Source organism: Scyliorhinus torazame, chromosome 28 (assembly GCF_047496885.1).
Source record: "Scyliorhinus torazame isolate Kashiwa2021f chromosome 28, sScyTor2.1, whole genome shotgun sequence".
Classification (NCBI taxonomy): Eukaryota; Metazoa; Chordata; class Chondrichthyes; order Carcharhiniformes; family Scyliorhinidae; genus Scyliorhinus; species Scyliorhinus torazame.
In genome coordinates this window covers 31604679-31627409 of record NC_092734.1, presented here as the reverse complement: position 1 = coordinate 31627409, position 22731 = coordinate 31604679, and the positions used below count along the sequence as shown (strand labels likewise).

The following is a 22731-nucleotide window of genomic DNA, read 5'->3' as shown; positions in this document are numbered from 1 at the left end:
GACTTTGGTGAAGTGGCCCTTCCTCCCACACCCGTTGCAAATCGCGTTCCGTGCAGGGCAGCGTGCCTGGGCTCCTTAATCTGGCCGCAAAAGTAGCACTTCGGGCTTCCGGCGTTGGCGGGCTGCTGCGCGGCACAGGCTTGCGCTGCACTCAAGTCGGATGATGGCGGCGCCCACGAGATCCACGAGGGTGCCGCGCGGTCGGAGGTGTAGGCCTCCATGTTCTGGAAGGCCACCTCCAGCGAGCTTGAGAGCTGCACTGTCTCTGGGAGGCCGAGTGTACCCCCTTCTAGCAAGCCTTGGTGGATGTAATTGGATTTAATGCCCCCGACATAGGCGTCCCTGATCAGCTGCTCCATGTGCTGGACAGCCGATACCGCCTGGCACACACAGTTCCGGCCGAATACCCGCAATGCATGCAGGAATTCGGCTTGTGATTCTCCGGGGCGTTGTCGCCTCGTGGCAAGGAGGTGCCTGGCGTACACCTCGTTTACTGCCTTTACGTACTGTCCCTTCAGCAGCATTACCGCCTCCAGCTGCTGATCCCGGCGGCCGCTGGGCACCACGGGATCCGCGCAGTGGCACCAGTGCCAACGCGCACATGCGCAGTGGCTTCCTTCAACGCGCCGGCCCCCGACGCAACATGGCGCAGGGCTGCAGGGGCCGGCGTGGAGGAGAGGAGGCCCCCAGCCAGAGAGGCCGGCCCGCCAATCGGTGGGCCCCGATTGCGGGCCAGGCCATATCGGAGGCCCCCCCTCGGGGTCGGACCGGACATGGTTAGCAATGTCCTCACAGGGCACGATGCCTACAGAGCGAGTGAGAGTATTCGTACGTGGCAAAGCAGCGTGTGGATATAAACAGAGACTTTAGCACTGCTTCTTCGAGGAGCTCTTCCTACAGAGTGATCGTAAATCTCTGCAGCTTTAACTGTAGTGCACAGTAAGGAGGTCAATAATAACTAATCTTAGCATTGCCTAAATTGACAGAGACAGCTTGACAGGTGGACTAATCCCTTTAAACAGCAGCTGCAGTAGTCCCACTCTCACTCGCTGCTGAGTGAGCGAGGAGAGCCGTTCACCTCAGCAACAGTTGATGGTGCTGAACACAGAACTCGATTCATGCGCGGCTCTTTGTCATTTCACAAACCGCTTCGAGGGAACAACAATATTCTGGAGTCGGGCCCTTCTGCTGTGCGATATCACCAGTGGCCTCATCACCCTGGGGCAACATGCATCTTGCAGCCCAGTTTCTGTTCTCGAAGTCCAGGAGCAACAAGTCTCCCAAGAAGATCTCCTCAGAAGATGAAGAATATGATCCCTTCTGGAGAAGGTTGGGTTGAACTTGTTTTTTTTTAGGAATAGCCGACCTTTCAAAGTCCTTCTCTGCCCCTCAGAACTTGTGGTTTGTGTGGAGAAGCGACATGTTAGGGTCAAAGGTTCATGGCCTGTGCCAGGTTGAATCCGTCTTGGGGCCTTCGCCTCTTTCTCCTTCCTCCCCTCCTCACTATGGTCTTGTTGGAATTCTGCTTCGCCTCTTTACTTTTGCAGTTGGCCTTTTAATTAGGTAATGATTCTAGTTGCTTGGCATGATTTGGCAGCAATTGTAGGGTCCAGAACAAAAGGAGACAGATAAAAGATGAAATGAAAGTGATTTAACGCAGAGAGATGGAGAACTTTCTTACGCAAAGAGATGAGATGTTGTGGAGTGCACCACTGGAGTTAACACCTTAATTCATGGATTATATAGGTGTGTTAAAAGGAACGGGGATAAAGGGATAAGGGAGCAGGATAAAAACATGGGATTAGGATATTGCTCATGTCGAAGATAAACTGCAACACCCACTGTTTGAGTTGAATGACCTTTCTGCCTTGGCTATAATGCCTATGTATTTCTAGTGGCTTTCAAATTAACTTCATGGGACCAACACCTTCCTTTGGACCATCAGTAGTTTTAAACAGGGCCTGATTGGGCCTTACAGATTGTAACAGACCTTCTCATTGGAGCTTGCAAGTGTTTGTTGGAGCTTAGGAAGCCACAAAAGTTTTCGTAATAAATGGCACGCGCTACAGAGGGATTGCAGTGTGGAGAGGATTATTTTTGTGAAGGAATTCTGGCAGGATTGTCAGAAAGTGAAAATAAAGCACAAATACTGATTTTCAATTCGGACCTCCTGGGGGCGATTCTCCAATATGGAGACCAAGCGTTCGCGGCGTCGTGATCGCCGTCGCGTTTCACGACGGCGCGAACCGGGCCCGGGTACGACCGATTCTGGCCCCTACAGAGGGCCAGTACGGCGCTGGAGCGTTTCACGCCGCTCCAGCCTCCTTTCGCGGTGCCAAATAGACGCCGCGCCAACCCGCGCATGCGCGGGGGACTGCTTTAGCGCGCCGGCCCCGACTCAACATGGCCTCGGTGTTCAGGGTTCAGCCGTGCTGGAAAGTAGGCCCGGGTGGGGGGTGAGGCCGGCCTGCTGATCGGTGGGCCCCAATCGTGGGCCAGACCCCATCGGAGGCCCCCTCCGGTGAAGGAGCCCCCCTGCCACCCCCTCCCCCCCAAGGCCGCCCCCCCGACCGTTCACGCAGCGTTCCCGTCGGCAGCGACCAGGGGTGAACGGCGCCGGCGGGACTCTGTCGTATCGGAGCGGCCTCTTGGCCCATTCGGGCCGGAGAATCAGCGGCCACGCCGATTCCAGCAGCCCGTGGCTGGCGCCAAACGCGCCGGCGCAAATGGCGCCGATTCTCTGCACCACGGAGAATCGCGCGCCGACGTCGGGGCGCGGTTGCGGCGATTCTCCGGTCCGCTGCGGGGCTCGGTGAATGGCCCCCCCTGTATTTGCAGTTTTCATTTATTCTACTCCCACTTCCTCACCTTTCGCTTTTTTTGTCTATCTTGCCAATGTCGTTTCACTCTCTTAAATATTTGCATCACCTGCTCTTCTTTCAATATCTTTCCATTGCTTCATCGAAATAACCTTTTACCTCACCTGAAGGTTTATGATTAAGCAATTTTGACCCATTAATTCTCTATTACTGCAGTCTCTCTTACTTCCTGCACTCTACATTGCTAAAATCTTTGCTGACCTCTCAGTTTACGATTCTGATGAAAGATTTATTTACACCTGAAAGACTGACCTGTCCTTTTACCCAGCAACAGACCTGCTCCATAGTTCCAGCAGAATGTGCTTATCATAACCCAAGTTTTGTAATAGAGTTTTAGCAGGTGGTGGACAGATAGGCCGTGACAGGCCTTTTGCCAAATTTCTCCGTGAACCCCGTTGAATTCTCACCCGCGTTCTGGCTGGAGATTGAATTACCCCCAGGAATTCAAATCCATATGGGCGGCACGGTGGTTAGCACTGCTGTCTCACGGTGCCGAGGCCCCGGGTTCGATCCCGGCTCTGGGTCACTGTCAGTGTGGAGTTTGCACATTCTCCCCGCGTCTGCGTGGGTCTCACCCCCATAACCCAAAGATGTGCAGGGTGGGTGGATTGGCCAGGCTAAATTGCCCCTTAATTGGAAAAAAATAATTGGGTACGCTAAATTTATAACAAAACAAAAGGATTGAAAGCTGGAGACCTTTGTAATAGTAAAGCGCGATAAAGACAGCATCGTAACGGGAGCCATCAATGACAGGATTTATACTGGCGGACTCTGACGAAAGGTCATCGACCTGAAATAGTGGAGGCTCAATTTTAACTCAGGACCAATACAAAATAAGCCACAGTAACTTTCTTTCTTGAGTGAAGTGTTTAAGACCCTGAACAGTCTTGACAAGGTGGATGTGGAAAGGATGTTACCTCTTGTGGACGAGTCCAGAACTAGGGGCCTTGTTTTATAAATTAAGTGGTCGCCGTTTTAGCACAGAGACGAGGGAGAAAGTGCAACTTTAGAATTCTCTGCTTCAGAAGGCGGTGGAGGAGGAGTCACTGAATACTTTTAAGGCGGGGGTAGAGAGATTCTTATCAGGCAAGGCAATCAAAGGTTATCGGCGACAAATGAGAATGCAGAACTTGAAACACAGACAGGTCAGCCGTGATCTTTTTGAATGGTGGAGCAGGCTCGAGGGGCTGAATGGCCTATTTGTATGTTAATATGTCCACATGCACTGCCAGCATTGAGTACTTCCAGCATCTTCTGTTTAAATTTAGATATCCAGTACCTGCAGCATTTACCTTTAATACCAATAGGATTGGGCAGCCAGCTGGCACAGTGGTTAGCACTGCTGCCTCACAGCTCCAGAGTTCCAGGTTCAGTTCCAGCCTCGGGTGACTCTCTGTGAGGGGTTTGCACTTTCTCCCCGTGTCTGTTTGGGTTTCCTCCGGGTGCTCCGGTTTCCTCCCACAGTCCAAAGATGTGCAGGTTAGGTGGATTGGTCATGATAAATTGCCCCTCAGTCTCCAAAAGGTTAGGTGGGGTTACTGGGTTACAGGGATAGGGTGCTCTTTCCAAGGGCCGGTGCAGACTCGATGGGTTGAATGGCCTCCTTCTGCACTGTAAATTCTATGATTCTATAATTGACTGAAATTGGATTGTCAAATGATACTGAGTGAGGTATTTTCCAACCAATGCTGTTTGTTAGGTCGGGGGAACCAGGAAGACGGTATAGGGTGAAGGGGAGGACGAGGCCTAGTCTCTCCTCAAATTACCCTTTAACTTAATAAAGACTGATTTCTATCGAATCTCACAGCACAGACAACCTAGCTCCCTTTTTGAAAGGGAGCCTCCACCTCCCTTTCAGATCGATGATTCCATGGTAGAGCAGCTCTGTGTAAAATTAATCTCTGAAAGCTCTCACCTCTGAAACAATGTTTTAACGATCCACAAATCAATTCTAATGGAGAAAGACTTCTATTATAATAGCACCTTTCACATCCAGACATGTATATGCTACAGCTAATGAAGTGCTTAGAAGTCACTGTTGGAAAAACAGCAGCCAACTTTTGCACAGCGGGGCAGCACGGTGACGCAGTGGGTTAGCACTGCGGCCTCACGGCGCCAAGGTCCCAGGTTCGATCCCGGCTCTGGGTCACTGTCAGTGTGGAGTTTGCACATTCCCCCCGTGTTCGCATGGGTTTCGCCCCCACAACCCAAAAATGTGCAAGCTAGATAGATTGAACATGCTAAATTGCCCCTGAATTGGAAAGATTAATTGGGTACTCTAAATTTACAAAAAAACAAAGAAAAACTTTTGCACAGTGAACAGTTGTGACGGCAACCAGATTGGATTGGATTTGTTTATTGTCACGTGTACCGAGGTACAGTGAAAAGTATTTATCTGCGAGCAGCTCAACAGATCATTAAGTACATGAAAAGAAAAGGGAATAAAAGAAAATACATAATAGGGCAACACAACGTATGCAATGTAACTACATAAGCACCGGCATCGGATGAAGCATACAGGGTGTAGTGTTAATGAGGTCAGTCCATAAGAGGGTCATTTCGGAGTCTGGTGACAGTGGGGAAGAAGCTGTTTTTGAGTCTGTTCGTGCGTGTTCTCAGACTTCTGTATCTCCTGCCCGATGGAAGAAGTTGGAAGAGTGAGTAAGCCGGGTGGGAGGGATCTTTGATTATGCTGCCCGCTTTCCCCAGGCAACGGGAGGCGTAGATGGAGTCAATGGATGGGAGGCAGGTTCATGAGATGGACTGGGCGGTGTTCATGACTCTCTGAAGTTTCTTGCGGTCCTGGGCTGAGCAGTTGCCATACCAGGCTGTGATGCAGCCAGATAGGATGCTTTCGATGGTGCATCTGTAAAAGTTGGTAAGATAACCTGTTTTTGCGATGTTGGATGCTAATTTTTCTTTCTTTCTGTTCCAATTCCTGCCCTAAATCTCTCTCTGCTGCGCTCCCTCCATTACACACTCCACTAACAAGCATCTGGTCACCTGTCCTAATCTCTCTTTATGTGGCTAGGTGCCCAATCTTGTTTAGAAATGCCCCTATGACGCACCTGGGGAAGCTTTAGGTGCTATAAAAATGCAAGCTGCTGTTACGAACTGCAATTTATGAGGACGTCCTCGTGTCATTTCTCCTCAGAGTTAAGACAGTCCCAGTTTTGGGACTGTCTTCCAGGGCTTTGGTCAAGGGCCTGCTCTTCGTTGTGAGAGCAGGGCCTGCCTGTAGTTGGGCCTGTAGCTACTCCTCATGACTTCAGATGTGGGAACGTCTGAGCCAGTGGTCACTCTGTCCGGATGTGAGCCCCTCGCTGGCTGTCAACCTAATATTTAGAGACCAGGGGCTGGAATTTCCCCTCTGGAAGCGGGAAACAGGGGTCGGGACTGTTTCCAGATCATGGCCCCGTCCCGCAGAGAAAAACAATCACTCATTGTGTTCTTCCCCACGGTAACCAATTAATGGCTGGATGTGGGGAGGCAGGTTCGGCATCCAATTAAAGACAGTGGGCGGGCTCTTTTGCTGCTGGAGGACAAATCTGAGGCCTTCCAGTTTGAAAAGAGTAGCAGCCTGCATTGGACGGTAAGTAAGAGAGAGGTTACTTCAAGATGGAGGTCCTCTCTCTCCAACTTTTTTCAAATCTTCAATAGAGAAATAGATTCAGCAGCCAAACTGTACGGGGTGGGGGTGGAATGAACCCCGATTTAGGGGTGAGCTAAGATTACACCCACAGCCAGACATGCTGGAAGAGTCTCTCGGCTTTCCTGAAATACTCCCCCTCTCCCCAATCCTGATGCAGTATGCCCAACCCCAGGCACCTAAAGTAGGCCCTGCCGCCCGTGTCGGAACCTGGAAGCTGATTTGAAAATTCTATTTGGCCTCTTATTGAGCTACTCTCTATGGGGCTATTTTTAGTACTTCTCCGCCTCCAATCCTGGCCCCGGTGGGGACTGACAATCATACCCCATATTCAAGGCATGGTAGCACAGTGGTTAGCACTGTTGCTCCACAGTGCCAGGGTCCCAGGATCGATTCCCGTTTGGGTCACTGTCTGTGCGGAGTCTGCACGTTCTCCCCGTGTCTGCGTGGGTTTCCTCCGGGTGCTCCGGTTTCCTCCCACAAGTCCTGAAAGACGTGCTTGTTAGGTAATTTGGACATTCTGAATTCTCCCTCTGTGTACCCGACCAGGCGACGGGGTGTGGCGACTAGTGGATTTTCACAGTAACTTAATTGCAGAGTTAATGTAAGCCTACTTGTGACAATAAAGATTATTATTATTATTAGTCTCTACTTTTCCTGGTGCTGTCTAGAACACTGCTTAATACCTTCTCCATCTCACTCAAAGGCGGGAATACAATAAATCTAATAACTTAGAATCTCTGCAGTGCAGAAGGAGTCCATTCAGCCCATCAAGTCTGCACCAATCCTCCGAAAGAGCACAATGCCTCGGCCTATACACCCACTCTCTCCCTGTAACCCCAACTAACCTACACATCCCTGGACACTAAGGGAAATTCTTCAGCATGACTAATCCACCTAACCGGCACTACTTTGGACTGTGGGAGTAAACCGGAGCACCCGGAGGAAACCCACGCAGACACGGGGAGAAAGTGCAAACTCCACACAGGCAGTGACCCAAGGCCGGAATTGAACTCGGGTTCCTGGTGGTGTGAGGCAGCAGTGCTAACCACTGAGCCAAACTTCCTACACTCTGTATGAACATTTCTATAGAGCACATTCTATCTGTTTGCGATCTGATTATGGCTGACGTAGATGGAACTGGGTGGTTGGAGGATAATTTGCTCATGCACAAGATCAGGTTAGCTCATAAGCTCCTTCTACCTTGTGAATAGTTAAATGTGTCTCTAATTATTCTGTACTGTCTTATGTTCAACTGCTCCTAATTGGCTTTATTTTATTGCAGCTTTGTTGAGCGCGTATGTGGAGACAAGTAGGTTCAAAGAGAGATTAATCTACTTATTGTATTCAAACAGATTAAAGGTCAAGTGACAAGGTTGGTAGTTTTCATTGACGTAACTTGACCTCCCACCCTCCCCAGTACTCTCTCCTAGTCCTGGTGACCACTCCTTAGGTTTGAGGAGGCTCGGACAATGGAGACGTTAGAACAAAACCAAACCCGGCCCTTACCTGATGTTTGGGTGCACGCTCACGCCATCAAAGCAAAGACCAGCAACAAGAATTGCATCTACATGGCGCCTTTAATGTCGGAAAAAGTCCCAAGGCGGCTTCACAGGGGTGTGATCAAACAAAAATTGACTCCGATCCAATGAGGATCGTTGATTGAAAGCTTCGTCGAAGAGGAGACACTTAATGATAGTAATAATAATCTTTATTAGTGTCACAAGTAGGCTTACATTAACACTGCAATGAAGTTACTGTGAAAATCCCCTAATCGCCACATTCCGGCACCTGTTTGGGTACACTGAGGGAGAACTCAGAATGTCCTAACTACCGGTTGGAAGTTCAATGTTTTCTGTTCAAGAATATGAGATATCCGGGAACCACGCGGTGAGCTCATACTCTCCAACCGGAGTTAGAGTGTGGGATCCTCGTTAAATGCCAACCGTGCGTAAAGAGCTTCTTTATTCTATTGGTGCGCTCAGGGATCTGTTAGTTCCTCATCACTCCTCTTCACAGTGCCCTCTCAGCCTGCTTCCTGCAGATCCTTCTCCCAGCCTCAAGAACCATTCCCAGAAGGAGGAGCGCCAGGAAAGTGGTAAATGGCAGGTGGGAGGGAAGGGAGAATCTGACAACGTATTAAGCAATTTTTCAACGTGACACATGTCGAGATAGAGAACGCCGGGATTTTCTGCTCCCGCCAGCAGGGGGCATCGCCGCGGGCAGGATGGGAGAATTTGGACAGCAGCCAAAAGTCAGTTGATGACTCCCACCGCTGGCGGGGACAGGAATATCCCACGGGACAGGAATATCCCACCCTAAAAGAAGGAAAAAGAGATGGAGAGGCAGCCGGGGATTGAATCTGGAATCTTCCTGTCTGCGTGACTAGGTTCAAAGCTTGCACTGGGCGAACCCCACTTAGTTCTATTGTGATTTAACTCAACGTTCCCATCGGAGTTGACATAGGAGTGGTAAATATGAACAAGAAAACAGGATGTTATGTTTATATATTGTACCCAGCATGGCTTCCAGATACCCCAAAGTGTTTCAAAGTTAACACTTTTCAAGGGTGGGAGCTGTTTTGTAAGCAAATGTGACAACCAAATTATGCACGGTAAGATCCCATGCTCCAAGATGTTGTTTGAGGAATAAATATTGGCCAGGTCAATGGGAGAACTCCTCATTGGGAATGGTAATGAAAGAAATGGCCTGTAGAAACTTAACAAAAACAGGGCGTAGTGACAGGCCAACACACGTTGGAAAATTTAAAGCAATTACGTAGAACATACAGTGCAGAAGGAGGCCATTCGGCCCATTGAGTCTGCACCGACCCACTTAAGTCCTCACTTCCACCCTATCCCCTTAATCCAATAACCCCATCTAATTGATGATTACTATTTCTTTTAAAAAGCCAAGAACAGTGTCAGCCAGAATATTGACAAGTACCGAGCTTTATTTATCAGGCCAGTGTCAGGACTCCTACATGTTGGCTTCCAAGCATCATAGAGGATGAATTGCCCAAGTCACTACATGCGGCGATATTGGTAGTATGTTGGAATAAATTTCCTCGGCCCATGTTCCTAGAAAAATCGAATCAGATGTTTGTAGATTTAAGACCTGCTCAGGTGACTCGAGCTCTTATTCCAGGCTGTCAGTGCAGCGCTAAGGGAGTGTAGCACTGCTGGAGGAACCACCTTTTCGAGATGAAGACCTTTTAAAGCAAGCCTGCTCGGATTGACATGAGCCCATGTCACCATTTAAAGAACGGAAAATTAATAACACCCAAATGAATGCTACAAGTTAAAGCACCATTCAATTCCAACATACCTCAGGGTGTCCTTAGATCGAACCATGACCTTCCCGGGACATGTCCAGAAACAACACCCAGCTGAATGCGACCGTGTGTCTTATTACTGGAACACTACACTCACAACACCACTCCCGTGGCTCCCTGTCCTGGTAAACATCACTCCTTCACATATCTGCCGATTTGCAACAGCCCACAAAATGATTGAAAAAGTTTGCAATGCACCCCCCCACCACTTCATGCTGATCTATTCAGCCCAGCCAAGGTACCTCTTCCATTTCGTAGGCCGATCTGGAAAAGCCCTCCCACTCAGGGCTTTAACGCAAATTCCACCTGGACCAACGAATGGGAATCGTTTGACACGACAAACAAGTAACTTGGTCTCAAACCCAACCCAGCAGCCTCCTGGTTTCAACCGACCCAGGAAAGAGATGTGCGCCCTTAACAGGTCACGGTCCCCGCATAGCCAACCTTCACAAGTGCCAGCCCCCCGAGGGGCCTGTGGGAAAGAGCAAACTCTGCATCACATCACAGGAGAATGTCCAAAGCACAGACTGAGTGGAGGCCGACCCACATTCAACACAGCAAGACTGAATGAAAGAAGGGCAAGGGGGTTCTCTCAGAGACCTGACCAATATTTATTCCTCTACCAAAGTCAATGAAACAGATTGCCTAGTCATCACCACATGGCTGTTTTGTGGATCTTGCTGTGCATGACTTGGTTATTGCATTTGCCTACAAAACAGCACCTAACTTTCAAAAGTGCTTAATTTTGAAACATCCAAAGGATGTGATGGTAAGTGCCGCAGTGGTTAGCACTGTTGCTTCACAGCGCCAGGGTCCCAGGTTCGATTCCCGGCTTGGGTCACTGTCCGTGCGGAGTCTGCACGTTCTCCCCGTGTCTGCCTGGGTTTCCTCCGGGTGCTCCCGTTTCCTCCCACAAGTCCCGAAAGACGTGCTTGTTAGTGAATTGGAGATTCTGAATTCTCCCTCCGTGTACCCGAACGGGCGCCGGAATGTGACAACTAGGGGATTTTCACAGTAACTTCATTGCAATGTTAATATAAGCCTACTTGTGACATTAATAAAGATTATTATTACCATCGCAATTCGGAGACCCAGGCTACTGCTCTAGATGGGTTCAAATCTCACCATGGCTGCTGATGAAATTTAAATTCAATTCATAAATCTGGAATAGAAAGCTAGACGCAGTGACCATAAGACATAGGAGCAGAATTAGGCCATTCGGCCCATTGAGTCTGCTCCGCCATTCAATGATGGCTGATATGATATGTTTCTCATCACCATTCTCCTGCCTTCTCCCCATAACCCCTGATTCCCCTATTAATCAAGAACCAATCTTCCCCATAACCCCTGATTCCCCTATTAATCAAGAACCAATCTATCTCTGTCTTAAAGCCACTCAGTGATTTGGCCGCCACAGCCTTCTGCGGCAATGAGTTCCACAGATTCAGTGGTGACCATGAAACTATTGTTGATTGGCGTAAAAATCTACTTGGTTCATTAACGTCCTTTAGGGAAGGAAATCCACCATCCTTACCCAGTCTGGCCTACATGTGACTCCAGACACACAGCAATGTGGTTGACTCTTAACTGCCCTTGAAATGGCTGAGCAAGACACTCAGTTCAAGGGTTATTGGGCGTCACGGTAGCACAGTGGTTAGCACTGTTGCTTCACAGCTCCAGGGTCCCAGGTTCGATTCCTGGCTTGGGTCACTGTCTGTGCCGAGTCTGCACATTCTCCCCATGTCTAGGATTCATAGAATTTACAGTGCAGAAGGAGGTCATTCGGCCCATCAAGTCTGCACCGGCTCTTGGAAAGAGCACCCTTCCCAACTGCACACCTCCACCCTATCCCCATAACCCAGTTACCCCACCTAACACGAAGGGCAATTTTGGACACTAAGGGCAATTTAACATGGCCAGTCCCCCTAACCTGCACATCTTTGGACTGTGGGAGGAAACCGGAGCACCGGGAGGAAACCCACGCACACACGGGGAGAACGTGCAGACTCCGCACAGACAGTGACCCAAGCCGGGAACCGAACCTGGAACCCTGGAGCTGCGAAGCAATTGTGCTAATCACTATGCTACCGTGCTGCCCACTAATTCTATGATTAGAGATGGGTATCAAATGCTGGGCCTTGCCAACGACACCCACATCCCGTGAAAGAGTAAAGGAAAAAAACCCCACAAAATCACAGAGAAAAGTATTATTTTAAGAATGGAAAACCTTGTGACTTGACAATGATTGCAGCGAAGAATAACATTATTAGTTATAACAAGGTGACAATATTTTAGGAATGTGTGCATGATGTGACAGGACCCAGAGCATGAATGTGGTGGATATTAACTGTACAGTAGAGAATGAATATGCATGCTTTATTTCAGTTGGTTCAAATTGTGATCAAGTACATTCAGGGAAGAGTTACCCACTCAGAGTTTAGTCAGCGTTGAATCCGGAATAATCCTTTCTGGGACTATTCCGGATTTGGCGTACTCCTCGGATAATCATTCTCACTTATGGTTGAGAAAGACAAGCCCCCATGGGTCTGAAGAACTGATAAAAAACACAGAAAATAGAAGCAGGAAGAGGCCATTCGGCCCTTCGAACCTGCCCCTCCATTCATTATGATCATGGCTGATCATCAAGTTCAATACCCTGGTTCTGCCTTCCCCCTCCCCCCCCCATATTCCCTGATCCATTTAGCCCCAAGAGCTAAATTAATTCCTTCTTGAAATGACGCAACGTTTTGCCATCAACTACTTTCCGTGGTAGCGAATTCCACAGGTTCACCACTCTCTGGGTGAAGAAATTTCTCCTCACCTCAGTCCTAAAAGGTTTACCCCTTATCCTCAAACTATGACCCCTAGTTTCGGACTCCCCCACCATCGGGAACATTCTTTCTGAATCTAACTCTCCCCAAAGGAAAGAACGATCAGAGAATATTGGCATCCTGCAGAGAGCCATTTTAACATGTTTTTAGCCAGACTGTAACAACCCGGATATTATAAGGGGTATCCTCAACAATGTACCACTCCACTGAAGAGTGTGTGGAGATGGGTTTTTGAGTTTGGATACAGAAGACTATATGAGACAATATAACATTTAACTCTTAACCAAACTTTACTCCTATCTCTTTAAGATGTTCACTGTCAAATTTTGTTTGAAAACAGCTACACACTAAGAGTACAATATAAGTTGTTGCATGGTTAACCTCATTGAGATGTGGAGCTTGCTGCCTGTCTTTCTGCGTGGGGTAGGTTTTATCGTCTAACTTCCACTTTGGAACCTCGAAGGGAAGTAAAACCCTGCACTTCTGCCCCTCACCAACATGTCTTCATTTGTTGTTCTGCACAGTGGCGAGGAAGGAGGTCAACAGGTTCGCCAGGGTCCATCCGTGAACCATGATGCCTGTCACCGCAGGGATGGAGCCATCGGGAACAGATGCCCCGTGCTTCCGCCCAGGGCGATAACCCCGGAGAGGCTCCAGGATTTTGGGGAGGATGAGTACCTGGAAAAAGACGTCAAGACTTGGGAAGTGACGGTGACGGGTCACCCGGACACAGTGCTGAGCAATGCCTCGAATGTGACAGAGCACAAGATAAACAGGACCCTTGAATCCAGCAGCGGACAAGTGCGATTTGAGGACATCAGTGCAGCTGCCTTTAAAATACAGAATGGAGTCCAAAAGACCCCCTGTACGGTATGTTGATAGCTTAATTTTTCAGTGCGTGTTCTTTCTGTGAATGTTGGGCCTACACCGATAGAGGCTGCAATAGAAGGCTAGGAATTGACATCTCCATACCCCAGCAATATTTCCAGCTTTATTGGGTGGCATGGTGGTTAGCACTGCTGCCTCACAGTGCCAGGGTCCAGGGTTCAATTCCAGCCTTGGGTGACTATCTGTGTGGAGTTTGCACATTCTCCCCTTGTCTGCGTGGGTTTCCTCCGGGTGCCCCGGTTTCCTCCCACAGTCCAAAGATGTGCAGGTTAGGTGGATTGACTATGCTAAGTTACCCCTTAGTATCCAAAAATGTACAGGTTAGGTGGGATTACGGGGATAGGACGGGGAAGTGGACACAGGTAGGGATGCTCTATCAGAAGGTCAATGCAGACTCGATGGGCCAAATGGTAGCATCCTCCTGCACGTTAGGGTCCTATGGATTCAATGCAGTCCAATTGGATGTGGTGGGAGTCCCTCAAAGCAAAAATAGGAAGACTTGCATTCACATAGTGCCTTTCACAACCATAGGACATTCCAAAGTGCATTACAACCAACGAAGTGTAGTCACCATTGTTGTAATGTGGGAACTCCAGCAGCCAATTTGTGCATAGCAAGCTCCCACCATCCCCACCATACAGAAATGTGACAACAACCAGATAGTCTGTTTGTTTTGTGATGTTGATTGAAGGGTAAGTATTGGCCAGGGCACCAGGGATAACTCGCCTTCGATTCTTCAAAATAGCACCACGGTACATTCACCTGAGAGGGCAGACGAGGCTTCAGTTTAACATCGCATCCAAATGAAGGCACCTCCGACAGTGTAGCATCCCCCAACGCTACACTGGAACATCCGCGTGGATTGGAGTGGTACTTGAATATGTTGGGATGGTTTTGGTTACAGAATGATTACAGCTAACCACTGTGCCACCGTGCGGTCCTAAGAGGTTGTCCATTTTGGTAGGAATAACAGCAAAAGGGATTATTATCTAAATGATAAAATATTAAAACATGCTGCTGTGCAGAGGGTGTCCTAGTGCGCAAGTCGTAAAAAGTTGGTTTACAGGTACAACAGGTGATTAAGAAGGCAAATAGAGTTTTGTCCTTCATTGCTAGAAGGGTGTAATTTAAGACTAGGGAGGTTATGCTGCAATTGTATAAGGTGTTAGTAAGGCCACACCTGGAGTATTGTGTTCAGTTTTGGTCTCCTTACCTGAGAAAGGATGTACTGGCACTGGAGGGTGCGCAGAGGAGATTCACTAGGTTAATCCCAGAGTTGAGGGGGTTGGATTACGAGGAGGGGTTGAGTAGATTGGGACTGTACTCGGAATTTAGAAGGATGCAGGGGTGGGATCTTATAGAAACATAAAAAATTATGAAGGGAATAGATAGGATAGATGCAGGGAGGTTGTTTCCACTGGCGGGTGAAAGCAGAACTAGGGGGCATAGCCTCAAAATAAGGGAAAGTAGATTTAGGACTGATTTTAGGAGGAACTTCTTCTCCCAAAGGGCTGTGAATCTATGGAATTCCCTGCTCAGTGAAGCAGTTGAGCCTCCTTCATTAGTTTTTCGAAGAATAAAGGAATAAAGGGTTATGGTGTTCAGGTGGGAAAGTGGAGCTGAGTCCACAAAAGATCAGCCATGATCTCATTGAATGGCGGAGCAGGCTTGAAGGGCCAGATGGCCTACTCCTGCTCAGAGTTCTTATGTTCTAGGACCTCAGACGCAACACCAAGCTCATGGCCTACAGAGCAGTACGCCCTCCTATATGGCTCAGAGACGTGGACTATGTACAGCAGGCACCTCAAAACCCTGGTGAAGTACCACCAGCGCTGCCTCCGTAAGATCCTGCAAATCCATTGGCAGGAGAGGCGACCAACATCAGTGTTCTCACTCAGACCAACATCCCAGCGTCGAATCATTGAGCACGCTCGGTCAGCTCCACGACATCGTCCACACGCCTGACAGGGGAGCTGCGAAACGAGCACTCCACTCGGAGCTTTGGCACGGCCAGCTAGCCCCAGGAGGGCAGAGGAAACACTTCAAGGACATTCTCAAAGCCTCCTTGTAAGAGAGCAACACCTGGGAATGCCTGGCCCAAGACTGCTCGAATTGGCGGAAAAGCATTTGGGAAGGAGCTGAACGCCTTGAGTTTCAATGCCAGGAGCAAGCTGAAGATAAGTGTGAATAGTGAAAGGATATCTTGGCAATCCGGGAACCCCAGGCACCGACTGCCCCATTTGTGACAAAGACGCAGTGGGCTGAGAACTCATTTTTAGTATGGAAGCAAGTCATCCTCGACAGTAAAGGGTTGCCTAAGATGAAAGGCAGGACTCGGGGAGCCCAACAAATCACGCCCACATGTTCTGGACATGCCCGGCGCTGGAGGGGCTTTGCGAGGACTATGTCTAAAGTGGTGAACACCCGGGTCAAGCCGAGCTGGGGGATAGATTTATATGGGGTATCGGACGAGCCGGGAGTGCAGGAGCCGAAAGAGGCCGGAGTTCTGGCCTTTGCGTCCCTGGTAGCCCGGCGAAGGATCCTATTAATTTGGAGGGATGCGAAGCCCCCAAGCGTGGAAGATTGGATTAACGATATGGCAGGGTTCATCAAGCTGGAAAGGATAAAGTTTGCCTTGCGAGGGTCTGTGCAGGGGTTCTCCAGGCGGTGGCAACCGTTCCTAGACTTTCTCGCGGAACGTTAGGTGGAGGTCAACAGCAGCAGCAGCAACCCGGGGGGGAGGTTTGGTTTTTCTGTTTTGTTTAGGTTAGAGTGGGGTGTTTTTCCTTACCGGCGTGTTTATTTGTTAAATGGGGGTTATGGTATTTTGTTGGAAATCTCATGTATAATTTTTGCTTGTTTTGTGCTTTATCCTTTTTTTTTCTGGTTGGAATGTTTTGATGGAAATCGTTGAAAATTCGAATAAATATATTTTTTAAAGAAAGATGAAAGGCAGGAGATGAAAAGTTGCGCAAAGAAGTTGATCTTAAGGACTGACCCTCCGACAGTGTAGTATTCCCTCAGTACTGACCCTCCGACAGTGCGGCACTCCCTCAGTACTGACCCTCCGACAGTGCGGCACTCCCTCAGTACTGACCCTCCGACAGTGCGGCACTCCCTCAGTACTGACCCTCCGACAGTGCGGCACTCCCTCAGTACTGACCCTCCGACAGTGCGGCACTCCCTCAGTACTGACCCTCCGACAGTGCGGCACTCCCTCAGTGCTGACCCTCCGACAGTGCGGCACTCCCTCAGTACTGACCCTCTGACAGTGCGGCACTCCCTCAGTGCTGACCCTCTGACAGTGCAGCACTCCCTCAGAGATGTTGGGGATGGAAATTCTAGCGTTTCGGGCCTGGGCAACTGAAGGTGTGCCCATCAATAGTGGGGTAATTAAAATGGAGGATGTGTAAGAAACCAGACTTGGGAGAAACTCAAATATCTCATCGAGTTGTCGGGCTGAGGAGATTACAGAAATGGGGAAGGAAGGGCTAAAGCATCGAGGAATTTCAAAATAGGGGTGAGAATTTTAAAATCAAGGAGTTGCTTAATCGGGAGCCAATGTAGATCAGCAAACACAGGGGTGCTGAGTGAATGGGACATGGGTGTTGAGTTAGGATATAGGCATGCAGCTTTAGCCGTCCTCAAACTCAGTGCCAATCCGTGTCCATATGCAGCAAGTCCTGGACATCATTCAGGTTTAGACTGCTAAGTGGCGTGTAACATTCGTGCCACACCAGTGCCAGATAATGACCATCTCCAGCGAGAGAGATTTCAAGCACATTCTCTTGACACTCAATGATACCGCCAGCGCAGAACCCCTCGCTATCAACATCTAGAGGGTTACCAATGGCCAGAAACGGAACTGGACCAGCCATATAAATCCTGTGGCTTTCAGAGCAGGTCAGAGTCATTAATCTTTTCCATTATATCCTTTTCACAGAAATAAATCATACGGCAGATTTCCTGGACATTCCCATGGCAACAAAGTACTTTTGAATTGTAGTCACTGATGTGATGCAACAATATTTGCCTCGAACAAGATCCTGTAGACAGCAATGAGTGAATGGCCAGTTAATCTGATTTAGGAGGATAAATATTGGCCAGGACGACAAGGGAACACACCCGCTCTCTTTTGAATAATATGCCAAGGGAATCTTTTTACAACACCTGAGAGGGCAGGTGGAGCTGCAGTTCACCATGGGCCGGCACCGTAGCCCAGTGATTAGCACTGTTGCCTCACAGCGCTGGGGACTCCGGTTCAATTCCCGCCTTGGGTCACTGTCTGTGTGGAGCTTGCACGTTCTCCCCGTGTCTGCGTGGGTTTCCTCCAGGTGCTCCGGTTTCTTCCCACAGTCCAAAGGTTAGGTGGGGCTATTGGGGTTATGGGGATAGGGCGGGTTGTGGGCCTAGGTAGGGGGTTCTTTGAGAGGGTCGGTGCAGACACGATGGGCTGAATGGCCTCCTTCTGCACTGTAGTAATTCTGTGATTCTATTCTATGGACATCCAAAAGATGGTAGATGGGATTTTTAGGTCCCATTCTAAAGTGTTTTCTTTCCCCAGAGGCGGCACGCCATTGGCTGGTTACGCCGATACCTTTGGAGTTTTGCGTGCCCCATAACCTCCACCGCCGAGGGGGGGTGGGGGGGTCACCATTAGCGGGACCAGAAGATCCGGCTGGCGGGAAACCGCTGGCCGGTAATTCCGTCCGTCAGTGCAGCACTTCTTTCTCACTGCCCAGATGTGTAACGCCAGATTATGTGACAAAAACCTCTGGAATGGGACTTACGCACATGCTCTTCTGACGCAGAGGCAAACACGATACCTGTTGATTCAGGTGACTGACACCAAATAATCAGACATTTTTCTACTGCTTTGTGACTCATGGTCAGAGGTGCGTCTCTCATTCTCCCAGAAATGCTTGCTAAAATGTCTTTTTATATTTAGTTATTCTCTCAGGGGATGTGGGTGTCGCTGGCAATGACGCCATTTGTTACCCATCTCTAATTGCCCCTTGAACTGACTGCTCGGGCCATTTCAGAGGGCAGTTAAGGGTCGACCACATTGCTGTGGGTCTGGAGTCACATGTAGGCTAGACCGGGGCAAGGGTGGCAGGTGGCTGGTTTAGCTCAGTGGGCTAGACAGCTGGTTTGTGATGCAGAACAAGGCCAGCAGCGCGGGTTCAATTCCCGTACCAGCTTACCCAAACAGGCGCCAGAATGTGGCGACGAGGGACTTTTCACAGTAACTTCATACTTGTGACAATGAAAGGTTATTATTATTATTATTAGATTCCCTTCCCAAAAGGGCATTAGTGGACCAGGTGGGTTTTTAACAACGATCGATGACTAGTGTTATGGTCACTTTGGAGACTAGCTTTCGATTCCAGATTTTATTAATGGAATTTCAAATTCCATCAACTGGTGTGGCGGGATTTGCTCCCATGTCCCCAGAGCATTAGCCTGGGCCCTCTGGTTTACTAGTCCCAGTGACAATGATGGGTGTGTGCAGCTTGTCGGCAGCTTGAGCAAAGCCAACAACCTTCAACCTCGCTTACGTAGCAAGTATGCTTTATTCCCAGTATTCCAGGCTCTCGAAGCAATACGGGATGGACCTTTACTTGAAGAAGGAGTATCTGCACTACACTGGCAGTGTGAAAGAGCGAGGAGTGTGGTACTTGTTGACATCACTATCGCAGGTACGGAAAGTAAAAGCCACCATTTCAGCTCACTTGTCCGTCCTCCCCAATAGGAAGGGAACACAGCACTGCAAATCTCAAATGGAAACCCCAAAAAGTTGAGAATGGGCAGTGACCATCCAGCTTCGATGAAGAAAAAAAAATGGCCAATTAATGCTATGGGTGTAGTAGACCTTCCATCAGAAGGTCATTTTATCAAAGTTGGAACAGTAGAATGACAGTGGAGAGGGGGAAAACAACAAATACTAGAGTCACATCGGTGGGGTTAATGGGTTGAACCTTTTTGCCCACGAACCATGTTTCTGTGGCAAAGGGCCGTCTACCAGTTGTACCCTACCTGCTCTCACTTACCACCACATTAAAACATCAGAATTAACGGAAACTAAAAATATTTCACTTCTTTTCCGCTACAAAATGTAATAAATGTGGACTATTTTTTATTAAATATCATATGTAAATTATTCATTTATACCAGAAATAAAGTATCGACATTTTGATATTAGGAACATATAGAATTGCAGAATTGTTACAGTGCAGAAGGAGGCTGTTTGGCTCATCATGGCTTAGTACCATTCACTTGCATTTTCCCCGTATCCCTGCACATTGTTTCTATTCAAATGGTGGGGGGGGGGGTTCTCCACCGACCACCTTTGGTAGTGGAGTTCCTGATGCTGTGGAAAATCTTGTGAATGGAAAAACGGGATCATGGTCAGGCATTGGTCCCTTTGTGATGCTCCCATATCAGAGAACCCCCATATTGGAGAACCCCCCATAGCAGATAACTCTTCTCCCCATATCAAAGACGCCTCATAACAGAGGCCTCCCCCCATAACAGAGACCCATCCAAACCACACCAACAGTCACCTCTACCTCCAAGCTAAGGATCAGTTCAGGTAGAAACAGTGAAAAGAATCACTACTTTTTCACTCATCTGACCTTTACACCCGCTACCTCAGATGGCTAGAAAGCAGTAGCTATTACTTCATTGAAAGCCAAAATCACATCACAAGGCTTTAAACCCCCTCAGATCCGTTGATCTACAAGACATTGATTCACTTTCAAAGAGAAAAGGCTTTTAGTAGGCTGTAATTGACAGCTTCCAGACAGCCAGGTGTCTGGATTGTTTATTTTAATTTCCCTTCACGCTTGAATGCATCTCAAGTAACCTGCTTTGAATCTATCCACAATGTTTCTAAACATCTAGGAGTTAAGTGCTTTCACTTTGTTCTCTGCAGAAACCCACCACTGCCGAGGTGGGTTTTGAACCCAAGTCCCCTGGCCTTTACATTACTTATGCAGTGATATTATCACCACAACACTGACTCCCCAGCCTACACTGACTATCTAGCATTCCTTTGAAAATGGGACTTACTGGATCGTTCTTTCAAAGTCACTTTAAATGCCGTCTGCAGCCCTTTAACAACTGCTGGTCCAGACACTCTCCTCCCATTGGTGACCTCCCAGCAGGTGGTCCAACCCAGCACATTTATTAAATGAGGACCAACCCCAAAGGTTCTTGTAAATTGGTCATTTGTAATAGAATCACATGTTATCGGGGGGTGAATGGGAATGTAGAACTTGAAACACAAACAGATCAGGCTTCAGGTTGCAGTGACTATTTCCAATGGAATCAGCAAAAAAGGAAATGTGGTGGTGTATTTAGTCTAGTGCCCACTCTACTTCCCTATCAGGAAGGATTCATCCCAACCCTGTTTAGGCAGGGTTTGAAAACAGAGGTCGGAGGCGCTGCATTTAGGTAATTACTAATGCTATGGGGGGTGAGAGTGTGGAAAACGGGACAAATTGGATCTTTCAAAGTGCCATCGCAAACATGATGGACTGAATGGCCTCTGTCTGCGCTGTATGATTCTACGAGCTGACCTGTTCCATTTTTGCAGGAACAGCAGAGAAAGGGCGTGATCTTGGCGTCGGACAACAACTTTTCCAAGGCTGTGGCCTACCACGCCACGGAGCTCCACATCCCTGTCTTCATTATCGTGCCTAGCAACACTTCGCCGACCAAGGTGAAAACATGCCGCGAGTACGGCGCCATGGTGATTACCTACGGAAGTAGTGCGCAGGATTCGCAGAGCCACGCAAGAAAACTGGCCAGTGAGAACGGTTACCTCTATCTGCAGGAGTGAGTTACTAAATTCTCCTTCCTTCCTCTCAGTAACAAGGTTCAAGCCCCATTACCCAGGATCTGAGCTCAAAAAACAAAATCAAGGCTGACACCCCGGTACAGTACTGGGAGAGTGCGACACTGTCAAAGGTGCCATCTTTCGGAGGATATATTCACCCGAGGTCCTATCTGCCTGGTTGGGGGGACTGTAAAAGATCCTGTGGCACCATTTCAAAGAAGTCCATGGGAGTTCTCTTGGAGTCTTGGCCAATATTCTTCCCTCAATCAATGTCCCAAAAACAGATCAGGTCATTATCACATTGCTGTGTGCGGGAGCATGCTGTCCGCAAATTGGCTGCCACATTTTGTACATTACAACAATGACTACACTTAGGGCAGCATGGTGGCGCAGTGGGTTAGCCCTGCTACTTCACGGCACCGAGGTCCCAGGTTCAATCCCGGCTCTGGGTCACCGTCCGTGTGGAGTTTGCACATTCTCCCCGTGTTTACGTGGGTTTCTCCCCCACAACCCAAAGATGTGCAGAGTAGGTGGATTAGCCATGCTAAATTGCCCCTTAATTGGAAAAAATGAATTGGGTACTCTAAATTTATTTTTAAAAAACAATGACTACACTTCAAATGTACTTTCTTGACTGTAAAGCACTTTAATTTTGTGAAAAAAAGTGCTACACAATGCAGAAATGGGCCATTCATACTAGTCATACTTCCCCTTAAACCTTCTTTACCCAAGTCTTTCCTTCTTATTGACAGACCTGAGGAAAGAGCACAGTTACCAAAGTCAGGCTGTCTCACCGTCCCATTGGAAAGGGGAAAATCAATCATTTGACAAGAGAACACTCTACAAAATATTATCACAGTGATTCCTGCCAATGCAAGATGGCCACTGCCACCTGTCTGCACATATGAACTTGTCCACGTATGCGCACAAAACCATTGGCATCATTGGGCAGGTTTAAGCTTAAGTCTGGTGTTCTTTCCAAGGGCCGGTGCAGACTCGATGGGCCGAATGGCCTCCTTCTGCACTGTAAGTTCTATTATTCTGTGAACTTAGAAGAAAGTCCCTTACACAAAGGATGGAGCAAAGATGGAACGACGGACAGGTTAAAGCAGAGAGCGTAAACAAGTTTAAGGCAAATATGAGGGAGAAGGGAACTGGGAGATATGAGGGAAGAAGGAATTAGATTGGAAGGAGGCTCCCATCTAGCTTAACGTCAGCATGGACCAGTTGGGCAGAATGGCCCGTTTCTGCATTGTGGATTGCTGGCGCTCTTGTGACACATGTTGTGCAGTATTGGTTAGCAAATCTTC

General features: G+C 48.4%; 1 protein-coding gene across 3 annotated transcripts in view; it reads left to right on the top strand.

Moving 5' to 3' along the window:
- The first annotated feature begins 1053 nt into the window (after positions 1-1053).
- LOC140403663 (L-threonine ammonia-lyase) overlaps positions 1054-22731 on the top strand; it is a 62357-nt gene continuing 40679 nt past the window's right edge. The window contains exons 1-5 of one of the 3 annotated variants that reach the window (XM_072491820.1): positions 1054-1329; positions 7814-7840; positions 13218-13563; positions 19164-19280; positions 21179-21420. In XM_072491820.1, the coding sequence (XP_072347921.1) occupies positions 1229-1329; positions 7814-7840; positions 13218-13563; positions 19164-19280; positions 21179-21420 (833 nt within the window). In that variant the 5' untranslated portion in view covers positions 1054-1228. Of the gene's footprint in view, positions 1330-1376; positions 1564-7813; positions 7841-13217; positions 13564-19163; positions 19281-21178; positions 21421-22731 lie in introns of those variants that run through there. The other 2 variants (XM_072491819.1, XM_072491821.1) reach the window with 2 other exon arrangements.